Genomic DNA, 10,779 nt, shown 5'->3' with positions numbered 1-10,779 from the left:
CGCCAACTGCTTTCTTAGAAGCTCTCTGGGAAATGTAGTTTTACTGGTCAGAATGTAGTTTTACTGGTCAGAATGTAGTTTTACTGGTCAGGATGTAGTTTTACTGGTCAGAATGTAGTTTTACTGGTCAGAATGTAGTTTTACTGGTCAGGTGTGCGTCTTTCCTGCTCAAAGGTACTTTTATAAGATATGGCTGCGATATATATATATATTTTTTTAAACAATATTTTTATTGAATTTTACTTATAGACATATATACACACATACACATACAGACAGACTAACAATATTAATAATTAAATTATACAATGAAATGTTTAGTAAGAATTTCAAAGAAAGAGAGCCAGGACATTTCATGTATTTCACATATCTAACAAAGGAAACAAATACAATAAAAGATAAGACAAAATAAATAAATACCTCAAAGAAGAAGCACAAAAAACAACAACGACACAACAACACACAACAATTTCAACCACAGCACTCTGCAACACACAGCAGTTTCAATTTGACTGTGCCCCTTGACGTCCAAGAAACTCCAACAAAGGTTTCCACACATTTTCAAATTCTGCTGTTTTTCCTCTGGTTATATATGTAAGTCTCATGGCAGCTATTTTTAATGGGATATCTACTTTTTTTTTTATATACTAAAACTGAGCCCAGTTTTTAGGACCTTTAACGAAAATGAGCCTATTATCCTAGAAATAAATAGACCTGATATCGTTTTAATAGGCTGGCTTTTCACATCAGATACATCTCTAACTACTGAATTACCTTTAAAAATATATAATAATAATAAAGATACAAATTAAAATAAAATAATAAAAAATAACAATAAAAAGAATAATACAAATAATAACAATAAAAATAAAATAATAATAATAATAAAATAATAATAATACATTATTATTATTACAGACAGCAGTCACTGCACTAGCCATGTAGTTAACATCTAATTTTATTTCAAAAGTATAAAATAAAATTTGTGAGAATATGTAAGTAATGAATTGGTATTGTGATTAAGTTATATTATAAGTAATGAATTGGTATTCTGGATTGATAACAAATTCATAATTTGATAAGGATAATTATATCAGTAATTAATTTATATTTCTGTATGACAGAGATAAAAGGTAATAATTATAGTTAGAATAATTATAAATAATACAAATTATAGTTAGACAAATTTAGGAACATTTTATTAGAGTATATGTATGCCTCAATAAGGAAGCTGGTTAATTATTAATAATTTACTTATGGAGAAGGGGTGAGATTAAATAAGTTTGTACTTCTTCTCACTCCCTTTCAAATATGTAAATCAAGGCATCAAGTGTTTAACAATTTCTTTTTCTTATGCTTTTCATTGTATGGAAATACTACTTCTTTGTCCTACTTCGACTGTCCACTTGTTTGTATGATCATTCTCTTTTTCTTTATTTTTTATATTATTTTTTTTGTATTCTACATGTTCGAAATAAATTTAGAAATGAAATAAAAATCAATTGAAATGTTTTAACAGACAAGGTTCATTCTTGAACTCTTTTTGCACCTAGATTTCAACATTTATTTTAATCACAGTCCACATTAGCAAATGAAGTCCTAGACATGTTCAAAATCACGGAAAGGTCAACCATAGCTGATGAGGATTGTGTGATTTGCTCAAAAAGGTCCAGTATATTATTTTTCTTTCTAATTGATCATAGAATAACTTTTCTAACATAATGTTTGCACAAAGCCACCCTGATGCTCAGTAGAGGGTGATATAGAAAAAATCCTCTAATGAAGGTATGCTTTATGCAATTTTATATTGTGTTATCAATATCTATCATGATATGGTGGATTTGTTGGAAAATCAACCAAATAACAAGGCAGGAAAGTCAAATTGAATATCTAATGTTGCCATAAAGACATTTTGGTCTTTGATTTCCAACATTTCCTATAATGGCATCCAGAGATATTCAAGGGCTAGCAAAATCTCAAGTATATATCATATTGGCCAATCCTACTGATGCTGTATCTCACTTCCTTTGACACAAACACAACACCTGAACTTTACTGTTTGGACTTCAGTAGGCAGCTAGGCATGATATTTCATTGCAGATATCTCCAATAATGAACTTTGACCAAAACCTTCAGAGAAAACCAACAGAAATGTATGAAAATGTTTTTATTTCATTAGATGTAAAGTTCCATTGCCCACAGATTGAGCTACAAAGCAGGATTTTATTTTTCTCAACATATTCAACTGTTGACAAATCTGAACCCAACACTGACCCAGACCTCGAAATGATCTCTTACTGGTCCAAATCCACTGAAGACACCCCAAAAAAACTTTTATTAAAGCTTAATCAGCTTTAGTTTTCATGCTTCACAGGACTAATGATGTAGTAAAGCAAGGTGTCACTAATAGAAAAGTTTTTCAAAAGTGGAACGTATAGATTTCTATTCATAAAATTCAAGGGGAGTGGCAGTAAATGTAGCAGTTTTGTTCCCTCAAGTCAAGCTGATTACAACTGTGTCTGTATACTTAAAAATATTCCAGTCGTGTGTTCAGGTTAATGCTTTGAAAGGTATCTAGTGTGGTTAAACACTAGTTTCATATGATGGACAAGTAACCACGAACCATTAACTCTGACGCAAACACCATCTTTTATATTACAGTCCTTGTAATTGCTGTCATTTGTCAATTTTGTTTTGTTTGTTCAAATTTATAATTTAACCCTTTACTGCATAGTGTAGTTTTTGATGACTAAACTCATCGTCATCACTTATCAAAGTGCTCGTAAACCTTCCAATAAAGCATCTAAATATTCCCTTTTACTATAAATCCTTGTTATACATATAAACAAGTTTGGATAGCTTTGTTGCCAAAGTGAAACAATGTGAGACAATTCAGAATCCATGATGGCCTCGGATACATGATGCCTGAGGAATACCGAGTTCACGAATATGATCAACGTTTCTGTTGGTATCATCCAATAATCCTTCACCCGCAGCTAAATGTCAAAAATACAGACTGATCCACTCCCATTAATGCCCACTGTAAGCTTCAGTTTTACTTGAAAGTAAAGTTTCAGCTGCAAATAATACAAACATGAGGAAAGATTTTTAAAATTCGAATGTAAAACTATTTGCAAATATTCTTCATTTCCTACTCAAGTTAGGGGAGAAAAAGCAACATTTCAATGAATGCAGTAAAGGGTTAAGAGTCCATGTAGGATCTAAAATTCATCTGTTTAATTTATGAAATCAAAAGGTGTGTAATGGGCAGTGAGTTTGGGGCAATTTGTCACATTTTCTCTTGCTTCTCTTTGGGGTCTTGCATGTGTGGAAAGGCAGTATTTATTTATTCTACGGCTTCTGTGTCCTCGGTTGGCTGTCCAGTTGCATTTTCTGCCGTCTTTGAGGCCTGTAGGATGTGAAAAAAAGAGGAACAGATCAGTGACATGGAGGTGAATGGTAGGACAGCGTGATGGTTCATTATTAGACTAATAATTTACCTTCTTTTTCTTTTTCTTCTGTGTTTTACGACTCGCAGAGCTCTGTAGTAAAGTCTGGGGAAGGGGAGAGACATTTCAGTATAAAGGGATTAAGATGTTTAACGCAGCCAGTTTCTGTGTGATGAAGGAGCTTGATGTAAAGTAAAGTGATCTTACCCTCAGCTCTGCATCCTGAACTTCATGCTCTGACTTGTAGAGCTCCGGATCGAAGGGTCCGTTGGTGATTCGGTGTGGCCCGTTGGCCATCAGCAGCACTGTGAACTTAAACTGAGCTACACACTCTCCTGAGGACAAAGACACAGAAGGTGGATGGTAAATAAAAAAGGGAAAGCTGTTAAAAAGCAAAAACTTGATAAAAGAGAGAGCTAAACACTAACCCTCTTTCTCTTGTAGCACACTGAAGGGCTGTAGCAGTTCATGTTTGGCACACTCCACCACACCCAGACGGGCTTTCGCCTCATCCTCGAACGCCCTGATGGAAAATGGATCGTTTAATATTCAACTTGCTAACAATCTATTTAAAATTTCAGCAGATGGAGTCGACTTATATATATTTAAGTAGCTACACATTAAGTGTGGTACTCATACCGGAGAGTAAAGGGCATGGCATCAAAGCGTCGTTCCACTTCGCTGAAGAACATACGGGACGTTTTCATCTTCAAGCCGTACTGCTTACTGGGGTCCCTCTTATAAATGGTGGTCCTCATACCTCCATCTCTGGCCTAAATGTAAAAGACAAATAAGCATCTGGTCTTTACACTAAAGTGTTCATGAGCTACACTTTCAGCAGCTATGGGTGATGGGTAAAGTAAGACAAGAGAAGACACTGACCTTTCCTTCTCCGGTGCTGATCAAGACATCCACAGCATAGACTTCATGTACCTCAAACTCTGCCTTCTCATGGTCCTTCCTGAAAATGAGTGTCAACAGCAGCTAGTGAATAAGACGAGTAACATATTGCACTTTGTTCATACTCAACAGGGGTTTTCTTGGCTCAGAATAGGCCTTTGGTGGATGACTACACACGACAATAAGCATCATCGGTCCGCACACAGTAAAAACAAAGAGTCTCTGTTACCATATTTGAGAGAAATTGATGCATTTTCTTGTTATTTCTGACCATTTGATAAACAAAAAAGACTGTACACAGTATACTGGACATTTAGCAGCATAAATAGCATTTTGACACTAAAACATATGTACTTTGACCAAAATGTGAATGTTTGGATCTGAATACATAAGGAACACCACTGTGAAGCTACAGAATGATATAAAACCTCAAAATAAAAAATAAAAAATGGACCCACTCTTTAAGTGTATGGGCAGATGGAGAATTGAAAGAAAATTACAGGGAAATATAAACTAGTGAGTCTGGACAAACAGACATATGTTGCTCTGCAATACTTGAAATGTGATATTGATTGACAGGACTAAATCCCACTGAATACATTCAAGCATTATCCATTATCTACACTCAGTGTGTGTCTATATGGATACAAAATGTGACACTCCAGTTTACTACAATTCAAAACACCCATAGAACGCCTCAGATTTCCCTCCCCTCCTCCAATGTGTAAAAAGTGACTAAATGTACCTTTGTTGGTCTGACGGGTTCTGAATGATGGTCTTCTCTCCATCAATGACATGTTGCTTTAGCTGATGAGACAGCATACCTTTAAAACAGGCAGGAAAACATGTTAAAAACAGTCATCGTCTTTACATTGATGTGATAACATGAACACTAGTGATTGCCCTGAATGCCTTTTCCATGACACGGCACACTGAGAGGCACAAACTTTGAGTAGACACTCACCCTCTATTGGTGAGCATTTGAACGACTGAGCGATCTTGTTCCAGGCGTCTGTCACTTGAGAGTTCTGAGAGACAAAAAAAAAAAAAAATCGCATTACTTTCACATGCAAAATACAGTTTTAATACAGACTGAATAATTAAAATGAGGGAGGAGCAGCGAAGCAAACTATTGGAGAAGCTGCAGTAAATATTTTAGGAGAAAAGATTCAATGCTGGCACACACTAACAGATTTCTCAAATCTTAACAGATGTTGAAAATGTGAGAGACCCTACACATAACGACATGCAATGATCATTTCTGTTCCTATAGTGTGTGGAGAGCAACGATTTGCGGTTTTGCATCCTCAGGATTCCCCCCCTCACAACAGGATATGGGCTTGTAAATATTGAACATGTTTAATACAGTGGAAACCGCTTATATAGTGACCAACGGCTTATATGGATCAAAAAGCTTGGGACAGAATCATTCCTATACAAATGCTGTTTAAATAATTTGCATATATTAATCATGTAGTAGACTTTTCATACATGACAACATATGGTCAAATATTTTAAAACTACAGTAATTAAATTTTTCCCCCCATGATACTTTGCCTCATGTTAACCCAGCTGGCTACCTGAAGCTGATTCTGCGTACACATTGAAATCATGACGGGACAAAGAAAGAAATTTTCTCTCAATGAAAAACAAAGTCTCTTCGAAGCTTATGACTAATGCCCGGTGCAGACTACACGATATCAGCCCGATTATAACCCGACACGGCCATCGTAGGGGATCGGGAATGATAAATGAGTGTCATGTGCGAAAATCGATCGTTTAATCTCGTGTAGTGTGTCATAGTACACGACAACCGACGTCGCATCTGGGACGCCTCACGACTACCCGACAGAAAGTCTACCGTGTTTGATTTTTCTTTTTTGCCTTCCACGACTTGTTCTGTCATAGCCGTGAATTTGACCGGCTGAGCAAAGGCGCACACAGCTGTAAACAGAAGCACATGGCTACTTATTATGCAGAATGATGCCAGCGCAACTGCTGCCAGACCTCGCAGTAGGATATTCATTCTAGGTTGTGTTAAGAGTAAAAAACACCACCGCCGTTGCATCTTTGCGCATGGAGCATCCCGTTGCGCACCCGCTTTTGCGTACCCGCTTTTGCGTCTTCCTGTGAATTACATTTTTATTCTTTTCCCCTGGGCCCTCGTGGGCCCCTTTACATGGTCGGGCCTGAGGGCTTGAGCCCCGGTTAGCACGTATATTAAGACGGCGGTGCCATGAGAGTGTGTATTGTCGGAACAGGGGACCGACGTGTAGTCCGTCATGTGTCGCGGCCATGTCACGACAAGAATTTATGGCTTCATTACCCCGCATCAGAAATATGAATTTCACACACTGACATTTTTAACTCATAAGAATAATATAAATCTTTGCATGAGCCAGAGCTGTAGAGAAGGTAACTCATTAATATGGCTGACATGGAGAAGATTGTGAGGAAGTGGTTCCACGTACCTGGTTACCAGGTTTAACAAGGCGAAGAGCTGCTTCTGCACACAGATACGCCGCTTTGATTACATCAGCTTTCCGGCCTGTGATTGGGTTCTCCTGCAGAAATAAGACAAAGTGAGAAGAGGATTTAAAGGAAAGGCTCCAAGGAAAGGACACAAAACGGGGACTAAAACAGCATTTAAAAAAAAAGCCCTCACCTTATTGGCTCCCACCACAAAGCTGTGAGCAACATTAGCAATGAAGCCATCGACATGAACACCTAGATCTCTACATAAAATAAGAGGAAAGGAAGAACAATAAAACAAATTAAATTGATCATGTGTCAAATTCATTGCAAGTCTAACTGCCATCCAGCTGTCAAGATTACTTATGTACAACCCAGGAAGGACAAAATGTCAACTATCATCCGCTTTAAATAAGACTAATAAAGATGGTCAGAAAAAAAATAAAACATTTAAAACTGCTGTGGCCATTAAATGGAAGATATACTCCAAGGTGAATGTCTTTTTGGCTGTACATCAGCTGGAATACAGTGAAGGACTTATTGTGAATTCAAGGGAGCAGCACTAGAAACTGTAATAAATTGAACAGACAGACAGGTTAGGCTATGAGTGTGTGAAAAGTGAGGAACATACAAACCTAGTGTGTAACCACATCACCACGAGCAACAAACATCTTTAAAACATTGCAAATCCACACGCAACACAAAAGACAATACAGAAGACGAAAACATACGTGGCAATACAACAACTAAGATGAGCTGACTTCCTTTTTCAAAGCACAATACTGCATTAGAAAAAATGTGATAAATGGGATTTAGCAGAAAGCTAAAATCCAACATATCACTTCAAAAATTGCTAAAAAAAAACACCTGTTCAAAAATGTCCAACCTTACTTGTCGTTTGCCACACAGGACAGACAGGAAGACAAGACCTTACTGATGAAGCGGACAATCAACAGCCAAGAGAAAACCCTCACACACAAGCCAAGATGTCACATAGAGAGACGGGAGGACAACACACTGGGAGACTCGAGACACACGGGGGAGAACAGTGGGTGACATTATCGCAGAGCGTGGTGCCTACATTTTGACCAGATCCCCATCTTTAAGTGTGTAGTCATGGTCACTCTTCAGGGGAGAGAAGTGGCAAACACAGTTATTGACTGAGACGCTGGTGGGAAAGGCAATGCCTAGAAGAGGGGAAAAAGAACCACCAAGTCTTCATTTTGGAAATCATCCACAAGTTTTGCAAGAAAACTATAAAAAGGATGAAGGGAGTGACACTTGGATCAACAATGTGCATGACTACATCTAGACTCTTCTTGATGGGTCCACCTCAGTTCACCCGAATAACCACAGATTTGCTAGTATCATCTTTGGCTCACCTTTCTTCATTTCCTTTTCCTTCTTGAAGACCTTTCCAGTCTCAGCCATGATGTAGGCATCCCCCTTCTGACAGAGGCTGAGAACCGACACCCCGGGCGTGGCGGTTTCCACAACCAGACGGAGAGCCTCTGGGTGATACAAACAGCAAATGGTTAAGAGGCGCAGAAGAGGAGCCATGTAGAGCAGGTAGATACATTAGTAAAGTATTGATATGTGATATGAGACCAGATATCATATTAAGCATTGTCTTGAAACGATGCATTACAGTTAGTTCACACTGAGTGAAATGAACACTGAATGCCCACACATGACTTATATTTCTTCTCAAAGAAATCACATCAACCAACCCCCAGTTTAACACCATCAGATGTCAGGGAACTGACTCAAAAATATTGAGATTATTCAATTCTGTCAATATTGCTGAACTCTAGGTGATAGTATGGGAAGTAAAGAAATATTTTAAATAGGGTTGGCTGATATGACGACATACTGTATACCATAAAGAGCTGCAATGATTAATCGATTAGTTGTCGACTATTAAATTAATCGGCAACTATTTTAATAATCGATTTTATATTTTTTTAAAGAAAAAACAAAGTCTAAATTTGCTGATTCCAGATTCTTAAATGTGAATATTTTGTAGTTTCTTTACTCCTCTATGACAGTAAACTGAATATCTTTGAGTTTCGGAAAAAGTAGACATTTGAGGACGTCATCTTAGAATTTGGGAAACACTGATCAACATTTTATGACATTTTATAGACCAAACAACTAATCGAGAAAATATTCAACAGATTAATTGACAATGAAAATAATCGTTTGCCCCTAATACCATACGATAATACAGATTTGTCAATCATCAGTGATGTTTATACTGTGGCTTGTCCCTCTTTAATATATCAGCAGGCAATATTGCTAGAGCTGCTTTTTAATATTAATTTGGGGGCGGCAGTAGCTCAGTCCGTAGGAACTTGGCTTGGAAACCAGAGGGTCGCTGGTTCAAGTTCATACATGGACCAAGCATTGAGTGTGAACTGGTAGCTGGAGAGATGCCAGTTTGCCTCTTGGGCACTGCCGAGGTGCCCTTGAGCAAGGCACCAAACCCCCAACTGCTCAGGGCGCCTGTCATGGGCAGCCCCTTCGCTCTGACATCTCTCCATTAATGCATATAGGTCCTGTTTGTGCATGTGTGTGTGAACTGTGTAAATAACAGAGTGAAACTGAATTAATAAAGTGCCTTTCTTCTTCTAAATGTTAATAATTCAATATGATGACGTAACTTAGTTTGTATTTAATGTGCTCGATTTGCCAAAAAACACACAATACTGTTTGGTTATTTTATCTCGAAACAGTTCCTGAAAATGTAATTACTTACAATACATAACTTAAAATCAAACAAGTGACAGAGGATTTTATCCATATCTCCCACTCCTAATTTCAAATAAATAAGATAAGATATTCCTTTATTAGTCCCGCAGTGGGGAAATGTGCAGTGTACAGCAGCAAAGGGGATAGTGCAAATAACAAGATGCATCAGCTAACACAGTAAAAAAAGAGCTAAACAAAGTGTAACAAAATATGAACCATTTAAATAGAAGGAAGTATAAAAATAGGAGCAGTATATACAGTATTGACAATAAACAGACTATTAACAAGTTATCCTTCATTTGCAGTGAACGACCTAGAAAGGTCAAACGACTGGGTCTGCAAATGAACAACGATAATGTCATGTGATCACCGTTAGAGTAACATGCAGGCTGTACCTTAGACCTCATGTTGTTCCTGTAGCAGACACATCCGCCTGTCAGCTATGTCAATTCACAGATCATCACCATCAAAAAAGTTAAGAATAAACTAAGACAACGCCTGGGTACGCGAGGAGGAGAACAGTGGACGTGTGAGGCTTCATATCAGTGGCTGCCTGCTTATCTTTTAATGTTTGCCTACCATGTTTAGCTGACTGTACTGTGCAGGGCAACAGGCTGAGCTAGCTGGTTAGCCACTTAGCATCCCACGTTAGATAGCTAAACAGACCAGACAGACAGATCCCTCCAGTAAAACCTACAACGTGTATCATCAGTATCAGAGGAGCATTAAGCTAACACTGAACCAGCTGTACCTACAAGCTAGCTAGCCAGTTAAGATAGCATAATGTGTGTAAACGCATGTGAGCCACATGGCTGCTGCCTGTGTTCAGGAACTACCGTTAGTTAGCACGACAGGCCGGATAGAGCACGTCATGGCAACCAGTCACCAACGGCTACTCGTTTAAATCACCAACGGCTACTCGTTTAAATCACCAACGGCTACTCGTTTAAATCTACTCACGGTTGGCGATGTCACCCCCCATCTTGTACTTGGTGACCACCAGGTCCTCCGCTATGGTCTGCTCTTGTTCTTCGTCGGACATCTTGGCAGTGAAGTTTCAGTCGCTGGTTAGTTAGTCTTCCTGAACAGCGACGGTTCCCCCGCAGCTCAGCTCAGCTCAGCTCAGCTCTGTAACGGTTACTTGTTGCTAACACTGCTAACAGCTAACACCGGCGGCCTCGCGCTGCACTCCAAACTCCTCCCACTT

The 10,779-nt window shown here is 38.3% G+C and overlaps 1 protein-coding gene across 1 annotated transcript; it reads right to left on the bottom strand.

Moving 5' to 3' along the window:
• Positions 1-2,152: 2,152 nt before the first annotated feature.
• On the bottom strand, positions 2,153-10,779 carry LOC141766759 (proliferation-associated protein 2G4-like). The gene is made up of 13 exons (XM_074633902.1): positions 10,533-10,779; positions 8,204-8,332; positions 7,903-8,008; positions 7,015-7,084; positions 6,821-6,913; positions 5,314-5,377; positions 5,095-5,173; positions 4,332-4,410; positions 4,089-4,222; positions 3,878-3,972; positions 3,657-3,784; positions 3,501-3,554; positions 2,153-3,409 (listed from the first exon to the last, which is right to left on the bottom strand). The coding sequence occupies exons 1-13, from the start codon at positions 10,612-10,614 to the stop codon at positions 3,347-3,349; spliced, it is 1,176 nt and encodes a 391-aa protein (XP_074490003.1). The 5' UTR covers positions 10,615-10,779; the 3' UTR covers positions 2,153-3,346.

Source organism: Sebastes fasciatus, chromosome 1 (assembly GCF_043250625.1).
Source record: "Sebastes fasciatus isolate fSebFas1 chromosome 1, fSebFas1.pri, whole genome shotgun sequence".
NCBI classification, from domain to species: domain Eukaryota; kingdom Metazoa; phylum Chordata; class Actinopteri; order Perciformes; family Sebastidae; genus Sebastes; species Sebastes fasciatus.
This window is presented reverse-complemented; position numbering and strand designations above follow the sequence as displayed.